Source organism: Syngnathus scovelli, chromosome 4 (genome assembly GCF_024217435.2).
Source record: "Syngnathus scovelli strain Florida chromosome 4, RoL_Ssco_1.2, whole genome shotgun sequence".
Lineage (NCBI taxonomy): Eukaryota > Metazoa > Chordata > Actinopteri > Syngnathiformes > Syngnathidae > Syngnathus > Syngnathus scovelli.
The window spans coordinates 22720651-22742226 of NC_090850.1; the positions used below are offsets into that span (position 1 = coordinate 22720651).

Genomic DNA, 21576 nt, shown 5'->3' on the forward strand with positions numbered 1-21576 from the left:
GTTTGTCCATCCAAGTACGGGTTGGTGCAGAACGCATAGCTTGGAGACGAGGGGAGAGTTGCATGCTTTCATCTGCCCCCCACGGGACATATGTGAAGTTGGCCGACTCCCCCACCCCCATCGCACTTCCATGCGGAAGAGGCTGCTTGCACCAGTGGCTTTGTGTGGGGAGTCGGGGGTCGGCTTGGAAGGGGCAAGGCGAGCGTGACCTCGCTTGAAGCACCAGGATGAGGAGAAGGAAGTTTGGTAAAGGGCAGAGGTGGCAAAAGTACACACACTTCCGACTTTATGTACAAGTCTCTTCTCCAAATCTGTTTTCTTTGTTTATGCTCCCTTCGTGTTCCTCCATGCTGACCTTTAAAAGACCTCTAGGACTCAATTAAGAGTCCAACTGCAGTTGGCTTTCGTTCCCTGTCCCTACAGTTTTGTTTCCTGTGGGGGTGAAATAAGTTATTAGCCTATTTTGACAATGCAAGCTCAAAGTACATACACTAATATTCAAATGTTGGGAGTCAGAAGTAAAAAGACACGTGGAACATACATAAGTACTCGAGTAAAGGAGCTTTCGATACTTCCCATTCAGCTTTCCTCTTACAGTTGGTGTACAATATTTAGTTTGTTAGTTCCCTCTGCTGGCCATTTAACAGACTGTATTTACTGTACTGCTCCTTCAACACATGCAGTCTAATGAATGAGTGGGGGTTCATTCAGTGTTACATGTTTTATTGGGCCTCACATTCATTCATGGGGGTCGGGACTTTTTCTGCAGCTCTCATCTGGTGGCATGTCATTACACGGCTTTATTGTCTTCGCTCTATTGTGCTTGATCTCAACAGCTAGAAATTTTAATATTAGTCAGAGAGAAAGTTTCCTATTCTGATTGTGAATTTTAGACATTTGAGTTTTTAGGATTTTGGAGATTATGCTGACAAACAAACAGGCTGTATTTTGATGCGAGTTATCAATTCTGAAATTCTGAATGTTGTATTGTAAGTGAGTGGTTTTGTATTTAGGGAGACACTTTTTTTTTTTTGCATTGATGCTACTTTTAAAATATATTTCAAAATCTAAAATGTCCCTTGAAGTACCTGCACTAATTTTTGAAAAGCACGTGTTTGAATTTTGTACATCTATTAATATTGAAGAATTTGTATTTGAGTCCAATCATGCATGTGGATACTAATTTTAAAAAATAAAGTTCATTTAAAGACAAACAGTATTGAATTAAAACATGATCATAAATATCCCACAATTATCAAGTGTACTGGCAGCAAATTACCAATATATTAATATAAATATTCAAATGAATCCCGGTAAGCAAATTAAGTAAATTAATTTGTATTATTCTCACTATAAATAAACACATACTGAAGCAACAGGTCAATTATTCGATGCATGATTTTGCTTTGCGTTTGGCCTAAACTTGGTAAAAAAAAAAAAGATAAAAATCTAAAAAAAATAAAAAAATCGAACTTTTTAAAAACATACTTCCACATTGGGATTGCCCGACGCTGCAGATGATCAATCTGGTCAAAGAAATCCCACTTCGGCTAAACTGAACGTGCAGCCTTCTGTTTTCCTTTTACAACGTTTACAAGTTAAAATGGGGATTTCAAGGAGATCTTCGCTTCTTCCTTGCAAGTGCCCAAAGACGCCCGAGATGCAGTGCTGCGATCTCGCAGCGGTTCTGTCGGAAGTACCGTAGTTGATGTATGCAAATGTCGGGAGAGTTGGGGGGTTGTAGCTACATATTTACGTTCACAGGGAGCCGCCCTTCATTCAGCCACATGGTTCCCAACTGGTCGCCTTCGCGCCACTTTCCTGCGTCCGCAATCTTCTTCAAGAGGCGCATCGGGGCCGCACATTCGCTCGCATTCGGCGCCAGTCACGTCTCCTTCTTGTTTTTTTTTCCGCCGCGGGTGCAAAAGTTTGCTGAATTGTTGCGCGTTCGCTCTGCTTTTGTCGGCGGCAGCAGAGTGCACGGCAGTCCGCGCAAGTAGCGAAGATGGTGGATTTCGCCTGGTGAGTGTCTATCGAGCGCATGTTTATCAGCGAGGAAGTCCGCTTGGGGCTCTTTTAAGTCTTTGCCTTGAGATGCCCAATGTTCTACTGACCTATCTGCTGTTTACTGCGTGCATCTTAGCGCCGTGCTGGTTGAAAAAAAGCTAAGCGATGGGCGCAAAATGTGTTTTTGGCGACGAAAACAGTGTAACATGAGGCGCATGGCAGCCCCCTCAGCTTCCACCATTGAAGGGAATGAGGGAGATTTGAAAAGCTGTCCCGAGCTTTCGTCGCTGCGCTTTCGCAACTCCTTCAAACTGCTAAGCGCACCGCACAAGTGAGTTAAATAAAAAGGCGGCGGCGTGTTACTTTTAAAAAAAGCAAGTGCGGAAAATGCGGCGAATTGGCTGGACAAATTCGAGTGCAGTGGTGTGTGAGTTAAAGTGCCCCCAGAACAAAGCAGTAGCACATGGGGCAGGCTTCAGGCCGCGCGCTTTAGCCAGCTAGCTTAGCACCATCAACTTACCCCATCACATTTCTAACCGAATCCGTTTCAACTTTAAACTGAAGACAACCAAACACTCATTCCGTTGTTTGTTGCACTCAGCGCCGCATAAAAGACAAATTGTGGGTTTATTAATGAACTGGGCGTGTTTGTTGTTGGGCTAGCTCAGGCTAAGATGTAGCATCACATTTCGTAATACAGCCCAAACCGGAATTTTTAAAGCGCCAGCAGTTTGGTTATAAAACCAGATCGGAAATTTTGCACACCATCTAAAAGAAATGTCGATAATAGACACTCCGCGCGAGATACGAGCGGCACCCATTTGCCTTGTTTTCGTCGTGCTAACACCAGCTAGCCGCGGCTAAGCTAACCTCCTTAAACAAGCGCAGCCAGCGGACAACTGCCTGTTCTCCGCTTTGACGGCGGGGCTTTTTTTTGTGTTGGAAAGGGATTCGAAAGCACAGCACGCGCGACAGACAACCTCAAATGAGACAACACACGGCCACACAGTTCTCAAGGCACGTTCAGGTGGCGTCAGTTGAGAGCTATTTACGCTAAGGTTGGCGCACTTCTCGGCGCCATGTTAAAGACGGTGGGGGAGGGGTGCACAGTAATCCCCGCGCACGCGCTCCCGTGGAGTCAAAAAAAAAAAAAAAAAGACTCGCAAATTGCGCCGTTTATTTAAAATAATTCACTTAGCGATGATTGAGCTTACTACTTTTTTTATGCATGGTCAAAAGTGGCCTAGCGAAGCACACGCGTTGCATTTGTACCTGTTGCACAAGCGATCCTCACGCATCTTCTGTGTTTTCCTTCCAGGTCCACTCTGGAGTGGAAGCGTCTCAACCACCAGCTCGATCCGACCAAGACTCCAATCAGTCTGTGTATTGTCAAAGTGCTTACAGTGCAGGTAGTTCTTTGTCATACCTACTGCAGTGGAGGCACTTAAAGCAATACGCGGACACGTGTGTGTGCAGTTGCTCCCATCTTGCATGCATCTTTTGCCAAACTGTCTTTGTGCTAAGGTGCATCTAGTGCAGATAGTGAAATAGACTAGCACCTACTGCCCTAAGTGCTCCTTCTGGCATAAGGGGCTGTGATACGCGCCACCAGACCAATCCTAATTTCTAATTGGGCTCAAATGTCTCGCAGTTCTCTGCTAGTTTTGCATAGTTGCACTACAAGAATAGATGAGTTGTGCAAATCTATGCAAAACTGATGGTGGCCTGCTTGCTCTCCACCTGTTTGGATCTCTTGGTTTTCCAATGTGGCAACCCCCACAATCTCAACTCTTTCTTGTGGCAGAAGTCTTTTCTAGATCTCCTCAAGATGTTCCAAGGGTTCAGCAGTACTAAAGTGCTTATAGTGCAGGTAGTGCTTTTCTCCTATCTACTGCAATGTAAGCACTTGAAGTATTTCTAGCTAACGGGCTCGTGATGAAGCGTGTCCGGTGGTCCTAAATGCTACTTCTCATCATTTGGTCAGTTTTGCTGGTTTGCATTCAGCTTCAACAGTTTGCTGTGCAAATCCATGCAAAACTGACGAGGTGGATGAAATATCGCTCGCGATTTGGGGAGCTTCTCCATAATCTGGTATGTATACATGTTAACGTCATCACGCGTGTAATGTTGTGGAGGTGTCCCTTTTTGTGCAGGTGGGGATTAGTAGCAATGCTGTATATTTGAAGGTATTGCACTTGTCCCGGCCTGTCTAAAAATGAGGATATGGTCGGACGGATTTGAATTGCGACCCCTAATTGTTCATCTGTCAGGTAATTTTGTGATCCGATTAATTAGACATGCAAGTGCCACAATGAATTGTATTTGTGCTCATATGAATAAAACTTGTTGAATTGATTCTGTTTGGTTTTCATTATTCCACCATCGTTGTTAGAAGTCAGTATATTGTTTGCTAATCATATTTGTGCGTAGCTCTTAAAGTTTTGTTGCATGCCAAAGTTAACTTCCTAGTGAGCTTGGATTAAAACGTGCATTGCATTATGCAGAACACCTAAAATAATAGTTGAATTGTGTTCCTTATGTCTTCATTTACGATAGCCGTTGTATTCCTTTGTTCAGACAAGACTTGTGGTCTTACCTTAGCAAATCAGAAGTTTGCTAAGGTAAGACCACAACCCTTGTCTGAACAAAGGAATACAATGGCTATCTAAAACAACACCTGTTTATTTTGATTGCTATTTTATAAAATTAAGCAAAAAAAAACCCCACGCTAAATGTGTCTGCACCTGTCATCCAGTAGGTGGCGACATTGAGCTGTTCACCGCTACTCTATTAAGACCAGATAACAGGAGCCGCCTCTGCCAACTCTGCACGCTTTTTTGGAGAGACTCCACTCATATTGCTCCAACTTAGTATCGGACTGGATGTAAGCCCGCTTCCATCGGTTGTCGCCATGTAGTCGGAGCACACCTGAGCAAAACGCGACACCTTTTTGGATTGGATATAAACTCGACTGGCCAAGTACTCAACGATGTGGACCAGGTGCGCTTTTGTGCTGGCGTGTTTTTGCGCCGTTTGCTTTGGAAACCCGCACAAATGCGACGAAGTGCGTAAAGTTTTTCAGCTTAGACAAATCGGACCGACCCAGATGCTGCCTTTGAGTCCCAGGCCAGGTATGTGTGAGCTTTTGCGGTGCAGCACATCCATCACTGTCACAAAATGACCAACTTTACATTTACAAACATTCTTGGGTAATCATACAAAGATTTTGTTTCTATATGAATGTGCCTTACAATGTTGCAACTTTGTTAATGGAATAAAAACGCACCGTGTAGTTTATTATCAAATTCTAAAAGTTGACACCTTTGACTAACAACTTGCTCCTTCACCTGATTTGCCCTTCTGCCATGTTGTGGTAGCACATTCAAATATCAGAGAAAACCTCAAATCTTAATTTAAAACTCTTCTATAGCTCAAAGCTGCTGAATTGGTAGAATTGCAGCCTAAAAAAACAATTTATATGCATCATACATTTAGTACCTTCTGGGACATTGCTTAAGTGGATGGGCTTATCTATCTGTTAGTGTGAGATTGTGAAAAATAATTGCCCTAAATTCCAAGAATCCTTGTCCAAGGTTTCCCGTCAGATTTCAAAAGGTCAGCAGTAAGAAGCTCTTTTCCCCCCCATGCATGGTCCAAAATAACCTTGTGCTTGTTCATTCAAAGTGAGGACATGTCTGTGTAGATTTGGATGAAATCACAAGTGAGATGTTGTGGAATGACTTGACATTCCTCCACGTGTGCCATCACATCACACACATGGAGTTTGTTGGTGGTGCCTTTGGCCACGGCTCTCGACATCTTGTCTCAACATGCCTGAGGACCCTTGGAAGATCTTTGGTTGCTTTCAAGATGTTCCACTTGTCCTGCATGGGTGCTTATCGTCTGCATTTGATTGGGGTTGGAAAATCTGACATCTCCCAGTGAGATGTGATCATGTCACATTTAATCACAAAATCGACATGTTTGGGTTTTCTTGCTCAAGTCAAGTTGCAAAAAAAAAACATGGCGCCATTGTTGTTTTTTTCCACAACACAATTTTATTTCTAAATATGCATTGGACTATTATTTGTACAATTTTAAGAAAAACTTTCTCTAAACTTTCACATTCACATGTTCAATGTTTCAGGCTCAGATCTTCAAGTGTGCAGGTCTAAAAGCCAAACCTGCTGCACCAAAAAGATGGAGGAGCGCTACCAGATAGCGGCGCGGCGGGACATCGAGAACCTCCTTCAGACCTCCAGCTCCAGCCTCAAATTCCTCATCTCGCGCAACTTGGCTGCTTTTCAAGGTAAGCTGGTCGGACCGCCGCTGGGGGATCTTGAGGTGTTAAACGGAGTTGATGCGGGTGCTTTGAAAAAAAGTCAATGTGTGAGCAGTGAGGCCCCGTTTCAAAGCAAACAAGAGCATCTGTCCTCCTTCCAAAACTCCCAGGAAGCCTTGAAGTTAAACCTTCGAGCACTGCACTAGCTGCTAACAGTTCTGATGTGAGCTCAGTGTAGATTTAGCAGTCAATTTTTCTGAGAGGTTTTGGTGGTCCATCCATACATAGACAACAGTGATGAGTTCAAAAGCCTTAAAATGGATATTAAAAAACAACAACACACAAAGTGCCATTTAAAACCTATTTTTCTAAGATGGGACTCTCCTTTTGTCTCCAATAAAGCATAGCTCCAAAACCTTTGAGGGCATCTCTTTGCTCAATGTGTTAAAAATAAAGCATAACAGTAAGCACATGAGCTGCTAATTACAAGCGCGGCTTCAAAGCGTCGTTAGATTTTTCTCATTTCTTCAGAGCGCTTGAAAGCAGCTCGGACGATGCCTTTCAAGTCATCTCGCAGGGCAAAACATTTATCGGCGCAAGTTGGAGGGTAAAAACGAGAAGTAGTGGACGGCCTTTGAGCTTCTTCCCAGCCGGGCGTATTACTTTATCTCCTCTCGTCTTCTGTCTCAAAGTCTCCCCGGATGGAATGTTTTCATATGCTGCTTTTGAGGTTTCGGCACACACAAATGCACACACATACACAGCCTGCTGAGCCTGGCTTCTAGAAAGCCCTTTTTCTTCATCCGCTGCAGTTTTGTCTTCTACCCATGACAACCAAAGTGTTTCCATCTCAGCTCCATGCCAGGCAGGGGGCAAATAAAACTAAGACATAAACCACTGTGCGTCAGCTGTTGAGATCTTCCCGAAGAGCGCTGCTTCGAAAGAATGTTCTTATAAAGTTTGCAATTGGACCTTTTTGCATCCTTTGTGAGGTCTTACAGGAAGAGAAAGCACCGGTGGAACAGAAAATTCTTGCCTTGAAATTAATAACACTAGTAAACAATTTATTTTTTAAATCAGAGTTGTAAGTACACAATTTTAGATTAAAAAATCTGCTATTTTTTTCTCTAGCACATCAGAATTTAATAATAATAAGAATTAATAATAAAATGAAAATATGTATAAAAAACAGTGCATGTTATATTGTTTCATGACTCGATAGTCCAATAAAAGCACTACGTCCCCGACATTTTGCGGTTTTGTGGACACTCAAAAAGATCTTCCTTTCACAAAGGATCCTTGATGTGAACTTTTCACGGTGTCTCTCAATTACAATGCTAATCATAAATGTGTGTTTGCCTAGTGAGGCTGAAAGGGCCCTGCTGCTTTCAGATCTTTTCAATAGAAAACAAACTTGTGACCCCACAAAAGAAGACTACAGTTGGTTGTCTCAACAAAAAAAAAAAAGCTTTCACTCGAGAAGATTAAGCTGTTTCACAAATCAAACACGAGATCTGCTAATATCATTTTTGTTAATAACTGCTTTGGTGGGAAGTGCCTCAGTGAATGGAAACACAAACCAAGAACGAGGAATGTCTTCATCCAATGTTTGGTTTTGTGTCGCCGCTTTCTGCCTTTTATTTTTAGAGTGGCCCCGAAGCATGTATTTTAAAACCATACAGATTAGAAAGTTGACCACCTAAAGACAATAGCTTATGCTTCAAAACAATGCCAACTATGAAAGTATTGCCATATTTTAGTTTCCCAAAGAGTGATTTACTTGTGCGCGGCTATAAAATAACATCTTCACCTTCACAACCCAAACAAGATTGTTGTGTACTAAACTGACCTTGAGCAGAAAGTTTTCACAGTTTGCTTCTGTAACTGAATTATTTTTATCCATTGCGGTGTTATGAATACAAAATGTTACTATTTTAGTTGTAACTCATTTCTTTGGATTTTTATTTATTTTTTATTCTTGGTCATCAACAGCGAGGTGACTTTTAATTGCAATTGACGATTTCTTTGAACTTAGCATCTTCTATAAGGAAAGCAAGCAAACCATTTGAAATACGACTTATCATCTTAAAGCGTGTCTTATTTCAGTACTGTAATTTATTTTTCAGGATATTGTGCTCTGACCAGTCCTGAGTCAGCCTACATCACTGTAGAAGAATAGTTTCCCTTCCAGTAAAAGGTCTAATTCGGGCACAAATTGGCTCTTTGCTTGAGAATGGGAAATAGCCTGGCTTTTTTTTTTTTTTTTTTTTTTTTTTTTTTTTTTTTTTTTTTATAGGCGTCCTTCAAAGGATCTTTTGTGCTGAGAATGGAATTGACTTTTAAGAAAACCAGGATTGCTCATAACTTTGAATTTAGTTCTTGACGTACTGGAGAAGAAGAATCATTTTCATAACTAGTTTTGGACATGTTGCGTAATTGTTTTTGTTTTTTTTTGCGAACAGAAACTTATCTTGGTCCCAATTTTTCTGATTATCTGATGTCTATAAATAGAAGTCCAAAGACAAACAATCACTTTTATGAGTGGCACATAGAAACTTCTCTTGAATAGAAGATGAACAATGGAGTATTTGGAGTATGTTGAGCAGCAGGTGGATTAGTTTGAAACCCAGGTTGGACTCTCACAGCTGCCCTCGGCTCTTTTGTGCGGGACCTTTCAATTGGCCGACCCTTTTGTTGTCACTGCTTGCGAGAGTGTGTGTGTGTGTGTATGTGTGCGCCCAGTCCAAAGCGGGGGCCTCCTCAAGATTCCCACATGAATTTGGACTCTACTTTGCGGACAGTGGATCCAAGGGGAGGACAGAGAGTAGAAGAAGAATGAACGGGCGATGGGGAGAAGGTTTGGGAGGATGCCAGATCCTATTGAAAGTCTTTGCACAGTGTTTGAAGTCAGAGGATGAGGATTTAGTGGGGAAACGGGATTAGTCAGAGTCAATAGGCTTCAACAATCCGGCCATTTGGGGTGCTTCAGAAAAACAAGCTAGAAGGAGTAAGCAGTACTCTGCTTCGCTTCCAGCACTTTTTTAATTACGTGTGGTCGTGTTTTTATTTGCTTGTGTGCAAGTGCTTGTCATGCAGCTCTTTTTTTTTTCACTTTGCATGACCACAGAAATCCTAAGCATGCAAATTGGGGCGCTATATTGTTTTGCCGTGAATAACGCAGAACGCTGAAAATATTTCGGTGCCATAAAAAAACAAACCTCTGAGGGTGTTTTGAATTTTTGTTCAGGTGAGTTGTGCTTTTTGTGCTAAATCTATTTATGTTGTCTGATTTGACCCAAAGCAGCAAGAAAAAGACAAGTTCAATTGTTGCTTACAAAATGCTGAATTCAAAAGAGCAAAAAGTGAATAACAAAAAGCAAATGGCCAGTGAAAGGGGGAAAACCCAAAGACTAATGAAGCCAAGTGACTGAAACAAAAAGGACATTTTTAGAATAGGCCACCAAAAACCAATAAGTAGTAGGATGAGCTCAACAAAATGACTCACGAGAAAGGAATAAACAAGAGAACATTTAATTCGAAATCCAACTGGAATCGATTCAAATGGACTGGAAAACAGACAACACATTTTTTGTTGTCGCTGCGGACGACCAGAGTGTCACACATTCAGCAACTCCACAATATCCACTTTAAGCTCGGTGACGAGACCTAAAAATACTTGTCAGCATTTTACATAGTTTGTCCCCCATGGGTGCGTTTGAAATGGAGATTTATAGCTGCCGGTGTTTGTCTCTGGGCCATGTTCCAAATGAGATGATGCAGCTTGCTCCTAAAGCATCGCTGGATTTTTTTTTTACGACATGTTTTATGCCCTTTTTCGAGATTTACACTTACGTGGAGTAGTGCGGAATCATTTTTCAGTGTCGTGTTTATGCACTGGAGTAGATGGAATTCCTAAAAATTGTTAGCTTGCAGTGGGCAGCAGTGATTGAGCTCAAAAAGTCCATCAAAAATTTGCTTTCTTAAAACAAGTGAGTCTCCTACAACACATAAAACCAAACTTCATTTCAGGTACTGAGGAGAAGCTTCCGGAACGCTTCCCCTCTCTCCAGACCGTTTCCAATTGTGATTGTGAACTCACTTAAAGTATTTCCTGCATAAGGAAGGAGTCTCCAGGGATTAGACGGCACCGCAGCAAACCTTGTGTGTGCCTGCTCCCCTCTTCCCCCTCATCCTGTCTGCTGACATGGCACATTTAGTGGCATAATTGTCTTGCTTATCTTCAGCATCGTGGCATGACAAGTTTGTCAATCTTGTGGAGCTCGAAATAACCCCCACGCACTTTTTCATTAGCTCACTGGATTAATGTTGACATTTTTAGTTGTCACCTCGTTTGCTTGCTCCTTCTCTTTTGTAGGATTATGCAAATATGCTTCCGTAAAAGGGGTGCAGGTGTCAAAGGGGTTTAAACATTTATTCAGAGACTGCTTTGTTGTTCCTTAAGCAACTGGAGGTCCACCATACTACCGTATTTTCCGGACTATAAGGCGCACCTAAAAACCAAAGCCAACAGTGCGCCTTATAGTCCGGTGCGCCGTATATATGGACCAAATTCCTAAATTTAAACTGGCCCGAAGCATTGTGTCATGAAATCAATCATAAGTGGCTATGAATCATGAATCAAAAAGACTATGGATCATTATTTTGTGATTATAAAGTGATTTGTCGCGTCTGAAGTTGAAATAAAAAAGTGGAGAATGATTTGATTTGGATTAAAAATCTGACATGATGCATTAATGGTGCGCCTTATAGTCCGGAAAATACGGTAGTTGTTTTCCAATTCCAAACTGGGAGCCCTTGCAATACAAACCTGTGTTTCTACACGTCCAGGACGTTTGACCTGCACGCGGCAGGCACGTACGCAAACGCTCACGCATGCTCTTCAACAAGAAGCTCTTGTGTCCCACTTTCTGGAGCCTCTCAGCTTCTTTTCCCGACTGCCGTTATTAAAGGCTGGCTTCACAGTCCGATTCTTTGAAGTGTTGGCGAGCTGCAACAGATCCTCAAATATTGACTCTTGTGAGCCGGGCTGGAAAAATGGAGGGCACGAGGGCGCAGGTTGATAGAGAGGAAAGTCTTTGGTTGTTATTCAGGTGAGTCTGGAGGAAAGCGAGACTGAATATCAGAGGAAATATTGCAGGGCTTAGTTGTAGCTTTGTTGTTGCTGTTTGCAGTGCCAAACAAGTCAGAGGTACACCGGATGAAAGTTTTGACGTGGCTCAGCCAGATTTGGACTTCACGTTGTGCTCCCCCACCTCCTTCAAACATGCTTGCACATGTCCCAAAACAGGCAAATATACCACACAGACAGACCGGCCGCTGTCCTTCTGTTTTTTTTTTTTTGTCTACCTCGCCTGCAGGTAGACGGAGCCGTCGCACGTAGGCTTTCTGTTTCATACCTGCAAGGACGCGCCATTTTCTTATCGGTTCTTTCATGGGTGTCAAAGTCATTTTTGTCGCGGGCCACATCGTAGTTTTCTTCGGAGGGCCATTATGACAGTACAGGTTACACAACAAACTGATGAAGAACTAGTTTTGAAATCAGAGACAAGTAAAAACTTAAAAAATTAAAAAAAAAAAAGAATGGTACTGCTAATTCCCAGCAATTTTTTTAAAAAGTGAAGATAACTTGTAGTTTTAGTATTGACACATGAAGTCGTTGCGGGCCACATAAAATGATGTGGCGGGCCGTATCTGGCCCTCGGGCCTTGAGTTTGACATCATACTTTCTATCATAGTTCAGCTTCATGGTGGATAGATTTCCGGCAATCATTGTGTTTTTGGAAAAAAAATAACATTTATGATGAAATGACGACTGCTCGGTATTCCCCGCACGGTTAGATTCCTCGATCCTGGACGGGAATGTCGTCTGCGGCCGATGTTCTCCACTTGTTTATGTGGCTTTGCACCAGCTACTTTGGCTCCCTCCCACATTCCAACAACCCGCTTGTTAGGGTAAATAAAGACTCTAATTTGTCAAAAGCAAACAGCCAGTCACACTCACACCCCAGAGTATAAATGTTTTTTTTTTTTAAATATACTTTGTGTGCTGTGAGTGCTCCGGACCTTCTTTGAACTCACCACACTGCTCTGTTATTGATTACATGAATGAACGTTTTTTGCCCTTTTTGTGGATTTTTCCTCTCTCTCTCTTTTTTTTTTTGCACTAATCTATTTGTCTCCTACCTTTTATTTCAATGGCCATTAATTTTTTTTGACCGCACTGCTTGCTAGCTTGTATTTTTTTTTTAAAATCCATTTTTCCATATCCACATAAAAATATCAAAGTGACCTCTAAAAGAATTTCTTCAGATAAATATAATATAAGTCTGGGTACTTTTCTGCTTTTCACTGCCAAGAGCCAGAAGTCTCATCTTTAATCGGTGTAACTCTTCACCGGATTAGCTGCTGCTGTCACAGTTAACTAGATCATCCTACTGAGAAAATAAGTGCATCATTTGTGGAAGGCAAAAGTCTTTGGATCAAAGCTCTACCTTTTCTTCTTGTTGCAAATTGTGATTCAACACTTGCTGAATGTTTATCCAACTTTTTTTTTTCTGTCCTGTTGACTGACTGATAAACACCTGTAGGTTTCCCCACAGTTCTGCGGGATCATTTCTTATCTTTTATTGTGCATACAGAGTTTTTTTTTTTTTAAATTTAGAGGGATGGAAAAGTACTTTGATTTGACATTTAAAGAAAGCAGCATTAAAATGCAGAGAATGTGACAGGGGTCATTTTATAACGTCAGAGAGATTTCGTCTGGGTCGGTGGGAGGAGAAAGTCATCTTGATATTTCTCCTTTAATTTGAAGAAGAAGAAAAAAAGCAACCTCTTTCAGGTTTTCCTCACAACTCCCTTTTTTTGAGTATGACGGTCGTTTGGCTTGCCTGCAGGCCTCGCTGCTGGCCAAGGCCTTCTTGTGAGATCCTGCTTCACTTACTTCTGGGCTTTTAGATCAAAATCACCGTGTGTGTGTGTGTTCAGACTTGCTCGGAGTGCAGAATTTTTGCTAATTATGCCCTTTTATGTTTGTGTGGATGATAGACTAAATGACATAATTTTGTTTTGAGGTTTTGTGTATGCCACTAAGAGAGTTATGCACTTTGACAGACAGGTGATCTTTATGAATTCCCCAATCTTGTGTTTACCTCTACATGGGGCTGGTGCTGAAATCCCTGCGGGATCCCTCATTAATCTGAGGGCTTTGCCACGTTTACCCGAGGCCTCTCAAACTGTATTTCATAAGCGCAGATTGAGCGTTATACAACTTGCAGAAGATTTCCGTGCAGCCTAAATGTTGCCTTTTTGAGACAATGAGCTGGCAGGCAAATCAGAATCCTCCATATCGTAATGTCTAAATGTGACTCCAATCCTCACGGGCCGTCGGGCCGATGATCGCCTCGCAGCTCATGATCAGCACGTGATGTCAGAGTGGTCGTGGCTTGGGTAGTAGCTGCAACAAAATGAACAGAAAAAAAGTGTTTGAAGATTAAAGCCTATAAAACAATCAAACTGTTTAGGTTTTTAGACAAATGGTTTTTAATACATTCCCTCAATTAGCATACACATTATGATCTTTGTCCTGAAATTATAAAAAATATTATATATTACATTTATATACAGAAATTACAGACATACAGAAATTATAAAAAAATATATTACATTTATTGTTATCATTATTATTATAACAAGTTGTGTCTGTGCCAAGTGGAACATTCCCCCACCATGTCCAGCAGATGGTGCTGTTGTAATAATAAACGTGCTCCGTTTTTTTTTTTTTTTTTTTTAATCTGTGGCCTGTTTGGGCCCAACAAAAACCCCTACGCTCAAAACTACTGGGTAAATAAATACACAATAGGACCAAGCATCGACTTGGGTCAATTAGAGCCAGTTTTCCATGGTTTTCTTTTTTGGGGAACAAAACATTTTTTTGTTGTACAGGAAAAACAATTTTGTTTGTTGCTTTGTATAAAAAGACAGTTGTTTCAATATTAAACAACCCAAAGTGCTTAAAGCGCTCATGTCTGAAATGGTTACACGGCCTGGTGTGAGCTCGCTCTTTGTGTGTATTGTTCATCTGGTGTGTACACAGTCCAGTCGCCGACCTACTTAAAGTGGTTCTTTTCATATCAAGCCCACTGATGGTGCCAAAGAAATAAATAAATGCATTATCTGCCCACTGTGAGGTTGGCCAGCAAGCAATTAACTCTGCGGGAATGTAAAAAGAAAGCATCTAATGTTCATTAGGTTCCAATTTCCCAGATTGTAGTGAATTCTCTGCATAAAGTTCTTGGGGTAAGGAAGTTATTCTGATTTTATATCTAATATCCTGCCGGCAAAAATGTTTTGGTTCTCAAGGCGATTAAAAACATGTGCAGAGGATTTGAGTGGCGGCAGGGGAATGGAAGCTCTGTGGGGAGCTGAGGCTCCATGGAAGCTAAAACAATGTTAGCCGTGAGGGCTAGCGACAAAACGAACAAGAAGGTCCTTAGTATTGTTGGCAATTTGTTTTCTTTAACTTTTGATGAGCCACTTTCACGCTTGGCACCCTTGTGGGATTTTTAGAGAACTTCATCAAGTCCAAATTGCAAGGTGATGAGTCTTTTTCTTTGCTGCTATCTCTTCCGCAGGCACATTTGAGCTTCTGAGGAGGCAGGCGGAGAACCAAACCAACGCCATGCTGCAGCAGTCCTACGGGATCATGGCGGATCAGTTCCGAGGTCCTGTAGGCGAACTCTTCACTGACATTAGTCTCTTCCTGCTCGGGTCCGAGCTCAGCGTTGAGGACTTTGTCCAAAGATTTTTTGATTCTCTCTTCCCAATACTATACAATAATATCATCAGCCCAGGCCATATCAATCTACCAGCAGGCTACGCCGAATGCGTAAGGTCAGTGAGCCGTGAAGTGCGGCCGTTCGGCGGGACGCCCGCTTTACTGGCCGAACAAATTGCTCGCTCCGGGCTCTCTGGCAAGCTTCTCCTCCAAGCTTTGCACCTCGGTATTGAAGTCATCAACACCACAGACCACTTGCAGTTGAGCCGAGAGTGCAGAAAGGCCTTGCTCAAGATGCATTACTGCCCCCACTGCCAGGTAAGATCTTCCGGAATCCGTCGATTGATTCCAATCAATTCCGACTGATCGTTTGTGTCACAGGGCTTAACTCAGTCCAAACCTTGCATGGGCTACTGCCTCAACGTGATGCGGGGCTGCTTGGCGAGTATGGCCGAGATTGACGTCCACTGGAGGGAATTCGTCCACTCGCTGGAGGACTTGTCGGCTCGCATGCACGGCACGCAGGATTTGGAGCAAGTGCTTCTAGGAATTCACACGCTGCTGCAGGACGCCATTGGACTTGTGCAAAGAAATGGACAACGCATTACAACACAGGTCAGAACCTCACACACAGATAAACACACACATATACACTTGAAGTAACACATACTCAGAATTGCATCCAACATCGCCCTCTAGCGGTTAGCCAGTGTGGCGCAGGAAATGCACGTCAGATGAATGCCCAGCATCCTCAGGTGCACATCCACATTACAGACTAACGTGTGTGATGATAGGTGCACAAAATGTGCGGGCCACCCAGCAGGAAGTCTACGCACACAACCAGCGTCCAGCAAAGACTCAGCAGAGAATCCATCCTTCCAAAAACATCAACCAAACCATTAAGCGACTCACTTGCTGTTAAGAGAAGGTAAGCGCGGCAATCACCCACCCAAAAAAAACGAGATCCAAAACTTTTGATGAGTAAATCATCTCTTCTTAATTTTCTAGGGACTTTCTAAACAGTCTCCGCCTCTCCCGGACGTACTACGGTGGCCTTGCAGATCAATTGTGTGTCAGCGAACTGGCCTCTGATGACAGCGGGCTCTCCTGCTGGAACGGAACCGACATGGTAAAAAGGTGTGTGTATCGATGAAGTTACTTCAGAAGGTGCTCGCATGGTCACCTCAGCAGAGGTTATATGTCCTCTCCTACTGTGACGGCTTCAATTTGGCCTCATTTGCACAGAGTCAAAATTTTGCTCCCCTTATGAGATCTTGACACCAGTGGGTCATTTGCACACTCTGTGACCCGTTGGGTAGAGCAAGCTGACACTGATGTAGGGTCCTTCTATTAGGCGGACACAGATCTTAGATATGAACCGTTGTAAAGTTGAGCAGACAAACCGGCCTCCTCCACAACATCGGTTAGCGACCTTGTCTCCGTTACATCACCGTGCTCTGTCTTATGGGCTCATTCAAGGACCACCTCGTATATCCTGGTTCGCTCAGCCGTCTGTGCCGCTCAAATGCTACGGGAAGGGCTTGTATTTCAATTTTAGGTTAGATGTTCTCCTGTAAAGAGAAACAACCAGAGAAGCGATTTGTACTTGTTTATGTGTCGCAATGGAGCCTTTGTGAAGACTTTGCTTTGCTTAGGTGACTGTATTTTCCGGAGTATAAGTCGCACCAGCCATAAAATGCATAATAAAGGCGAAAGAGACATATAAGTCGCACCAGAGTATAAGTTGCATTTTTGGGGGAAATTTATTTGATAAAATCCAATACCAAGAACAGACATGTCATCTAGAAAGGCAAATTAAAATAGAATAGGCAACAACAGGCTGAACGGTACGGTATGCTAACAAGCAAGGAACTAAGAACGTGCCTGACGTAACATATTAAGAGTTATCCAAAAACTAGAGCATAAATAAGATGCTAACAAGTTTATCGAATCATCCATGTCACTCCAAATCATTAAATCAAACAAAATCTTCATCCTCTGTGTCACTTATAAACAACTCCGCTAACTTCGGAAGTAGAAGATGCAGCGCTTCCTTTACATCAGACTCATCGTCAGTTGCAGTTCCTATTATTCCACAGGCCTAGAGCGCCCTCTTGCGGTTTAGTGTGGAAATAATGTCAAACGATATAATGAGTTAATAATTTCACACATAAGTCGCACCCCTGGCCAAACTATGAAAAAAACTGCGACTTATAGTCCGGAAAATACGGTTATTGTCCAAAAAAACCCAACACACTCATGTTTGCATGACATGCATTCCCAAAGACGTAGCTTGTTTTTCAATTTGTTGAACAATGCAAAGCAGCGGGGCAGCCCATCATCCTGCTCGGAAAACGTTTCTTTGTCGTCGTCAGCCCTCTTTCCACATTCCCGATAATTGCCATTAACGGCAAGCGACTTGCCTGAGGTTTTCATTCTGACGTCTGTTATAAAGAGAGACAGGAGATAACGTTGATTCATTTGTCTTCGGATCCGACCGACAATGTTGGCTTACTACTTCGCCTCCGACCGTAAATGAGTGGCTGGGAGTCAACACAAGCTGTGACAAATGCAATAAATAACCTCCTGCCTATGGGTCATAAGCCAACATCCACAGAGAGCGAGAGAGAGAGAGAGGGGAATAAAACTCAGCGCGGCTGATTTACAGAAGCTTAGCGAGGCCTCGGCGACCTTAAACGATTGCTTTGCTTCCCGTGTGTGTTCAAATCTCTACATATGAGCGTGTGTTGATTCTTCTCATGACAAATTACTTTATGGCCTTAAAGTAGTGCTGAGAACGGCTTTGTCTCGTTTAATAATAATAAAAAAAAATGGAGGATGAGTACGCAAGCATGACAGAGGAAGCTGAGGTTTAAGGAAGATTTAATGTACGTCCTCATCTGGGTCGCTGGTAAACAAAAGAAAAAAGAACAAGCGGATAAGATCACAGGGGAGCAAAACAAACAGTTTGAGTCTCGCCGCCGCCTTTGTGAGTGGGAGATGATGGTGTCTCACTTCACCGGAGATTTGTTCGACACGCTTTTTCTTTTTCCCTACGTGGCTCCTGGCTTTGTCCTCACATGCACTGTGACAAAATCTGTTTATTTTAAACACACTTTAGTGAGATTTGCTCAAGGCGTGCAGATTGTCAATGCCAAATACCTGCGGGGCTCAGCGTTAGCGCTGAACATTAGCCAATTACCGCTTCTCACATGGTACGGGAAAAAAAAAAAAAAAAATTCCGTCTTTGTTGTTGTGCTTTTACACAACGACACAAACACATCCTATTTGGCTCCCGCTTTGACAAAACGGTGCCAGGTTTTTAATAAATGGAAAACAATTCAACTTTTAATGGATGAAAAATCATTATCTAATTTCTCATCCCCTCCAGTTCAAAAGGTCTAAAGAGGCAGAGAGCCGCCAAAATAGAACACCTCTCAGCTTTTAGAAAGAGACGTCACAAAGGTTAACACATTCCCACATGCTTTAACCATCCGTCATGGATACAACACACACACACACGGAAGAAATGGCTGGCAGCCATGAGCCGCCTCCTTTTTTTATTTTGCCAATACACACTTTCACTCACACGGCAATTATAGTGGCAAAGAAAAATAAATAAATAAATCCACCTAGCATTTTTCCCCCCTCTGGAGTGACATAGATAAACGAGTTTCCGTCTTGGGAAAAGAATTTTCACGCCCCACATTTACTTGCTAATTCCTTTTAAAGTCGGAGATCATGTGCACTTTATACAAAAGTATTTTTAAAAAGAAAAAAAAAGTTGGCTCCTCAAGTATGTTAAGGAGTCTGATGTTTAATTCATGACGACCTCTGCTGCTTTTCCGCTGGATTTAATGCCGCTGCAGGTGCAGGTCGGCATGTTTATATTTTCCTCATTCTAATTTTTTTTATTTATGATAAAAATCCAAGTGGCCTTGCATGCTGGAATTCAGCACCGCGTCCGTCTAAATGCTGCTGGCTCTTCAGCGAGGCCCCTCGTTTAATGGCTTTTCCCGCGTGCTGGAGTGGTTGTCTAAGCGCTCACCTTTGACCTTTCATCTGTCTTTGCTGTCTGGGAATTCCCCAAGAGGTTAATCACATGCTAATAAGATCCACTGTAGTGCTGCCTCTTCACAACTCGCAGGGCTTTATTGCATCTACGGAATTTGTTATCCTCAACCCCCTCGCTAAATGTGAACGGCTGCTCGTTGGCTATTGCGTAACCGAAATGACAGTCCATAAGCCGTGCTAATAGGAACCCCCCTGAAGGAGCATTAAGAGCTTAGATTATCTCCAACATTTTAGATTGTTGGAACACTGAATAAAATGGACTGTCCCCCTTCAGACTTGTAGCCTCGAATAAACATCACATCTTTGTTTGAGCTTGATCACATATCAATGTGAAGTCTTTAAATATTAAAAACCCTCCCGGACAAGCTTTTGCCTGTCATCCTATGAACCGGCGCTTTGTATTAAAGATGTAAATTTAAAAGGCTTTATTTGGCCCTGCTGTACCTCGCAGTGTCCAGCAGATGGCGCTATGCACTTTGTCGTGTCTACACGACAGGTCGGGCAGACTGCTGAGACTTGTGTGCATCAGTTGCGGCATGGCGCTCCTTATCTGTGCTGTCAATGACGCTGACAGACTGCTGATGGAAATCAAGCCATACACGCAGAATGTCCAAGTCTCGCCGTCCCCTCTTGCCATTTGTTTGCAATGACGAATTGACCTAATTCTGAACTGACGAGACACGCTTTAAAACATACGCTGTCAAATATATTATGCAGAGCTGTCCTATCCGTCACTCCACGTCTCTCATTCCGCTGCACGGAGCGAGACCGTTAAATAAATGTGGTATAGAAGGCAGGGATGTTCAATATGTGGGCCGCGGGCCACGTGAGGCCCAGAGCCGATCCCCGAGTGGCCCAGCCTGCCTGAATAAATTGCATTCAAGAGATGCGGAGACTATCTCAGTTCCTGAAATTCTTATAGTGTTTGGTAATGCAACACTTGCATCTCGACATTTTGTTTTAAAGTGTGTCTTTAAACAGAAGTAGTGGCAAGATACTCGGGAAACTTTGACAAAGAAAAACCCTCCAACCGTTGATCTCCATTTGAGACAAGTGCGCACGTGTAGACGTGGCGAAAAATGAGACGCAGAGGAAGGGGGAACGTTCTCGAGGATCTCCTCAATCACGACAGCTGGCCACTGGAGATAACCACAAAACCGCCGGAGCACTTGAGAGCCGGGTGCCGCTTGGCTAGAGTTCCACTCCGACATGACCTTATATCCTGCTTGGGTTTAGTCGCGCCACTTGGCCAGAGTACCACATCCTGACCATCATCCCAAGTGACAGAATCAAGACCTCTGGCAGGCCGGCGAGATGGAGTTCATAAGCCCCTCTTGTAAGCTCACGGGCAAGTGTGCGTGTGCGTCGGAGGGATAAATTTCCAATTATGAAGCCATATCACCATTGGCTCCAGCGTGTGTGTGCAGGTGCCTTTTCCTACTCGTTTGTTTTTCGCTGTCTCGGACATTAACGAGACACGCAGAGCTGGAGCTGGGAGCTTGCCGCTAGCATATTGCGAGTGACCCGGCCAGGGAGCAGAGCATTAAGAGCCAAGGCCTTATTGTCCACTGATGAGCTGTCAGGACACCCCCACACCTTGCCTGCTGTGGAGTGTCCACACATTCTTTTCCTTAGATATAAATCAGAATGAAAGAGGGTTGGTGTTCATTAGGGATGAACAAAGGTGGATGTTTATTGCTAGGCGAGTGGGAGCTAATTGTGTCCAATGTTTACTTTCATCAGTCCTGTATTGAATTTCATTGCTTTTAGAGCAACATGTAATTTTATATTTTGATCCCGCAAGACGACCTTGAGCCATACAAAAGCACTCAAAATAGAATTATTTTTCTTTTTTAAGCTAATGATTTGTGCTGAAGGATAAACATTTTCCTACTGTGCATTCATAACAAAGCTGCTGTTGACAATAGGAGGGTGCATTGCCCACGTTATTTTATGTTTTTCTCTTTTATTGGGCAAATCAAATAAATGGCTTGCTTGTGTTGAATTTCCTGCAACCGTTCCGGCTAGCTCGAGTATCGTATCAAGGGCACGACGTTTCATATTAATGTTATGATGGCACATGGACCATACATCCATGTTGAGCCGTCCTCCAGAAGAGATTTTTTTTTTTGTTTGCAGGAAACAAAGACTATCTTTGTATCATTGTCTTAGCTTATCTCGCAGCTGCAGGCTTTTGACAAGTGGTGCGTGCGGTACCTTGTGTGGCTTTGATTTGCGGCTGGTTTGTTAACTAAACATGCTTCCCATTTACTTATACTGAGTGAAAAATGTAGTCGTCATTAAACATTCATTACCGTTGCAAATTGTCTCAGCTTTACGCAGTCGAAGACTATTCGGGATGTCTCGGAAGGTCAGCTGACTGTTATCGACTGCAACCTTTATACTCGGCCGTGTGTTG

At 42.9% G+C, this 21576-nt stretch overlaps 1 protein-coding gene and 1 long non-coding RNA gene across 2 annotated transcripts in view; both read left to right on the top strand.

Annotated features, from left to right (window-relative positions):
* Window positions 1–1793: 1793 nt before the first annotated feature.
* Window positions 1794–4362, top strand: LOC125967337 (uncharacterized). The gene is made up of 2 exons (XR_007480702.1): window positions 1794–2022; window positions 3326–4362. It is a non-coding gene; the product is annotated as an uncharacterized lncRNA (long non-coding RNA).
* A 458-nt stretch (window positions 4363–4820) lies between these two features.
* The window catches only part of gpc5a (glypican 5a), a 46065-nt gene continuing 29309 nt past the window's right edge, over window positions 4821–21576 (top strand). The window contains exons 1-6 of the mRNA XM_049718311.2: window positions 4821–5138; window positions 6155–6316; window positions 14941–15401; window positions 15465–15698; window positions 15878–16011; window positions 16092–16220. Coding sequence (XP_049574268.1) covers window positions 4997–5138; window positions 6155–6316; window positions 14941–15401; window positions 15465–15698; window positions 15878–16011; window positions 16092–16220 — 1262 coding nt within the window. The 5' untranslated portion in view covers window positions 4821–4996. The remainder of the gene's footprint in view (window positions 5139–6154; window positions 6317–14940; window positions 15402–15464; window positions 15699–15877; window positions 16012–16091; window positions 16221–21576) is intronic.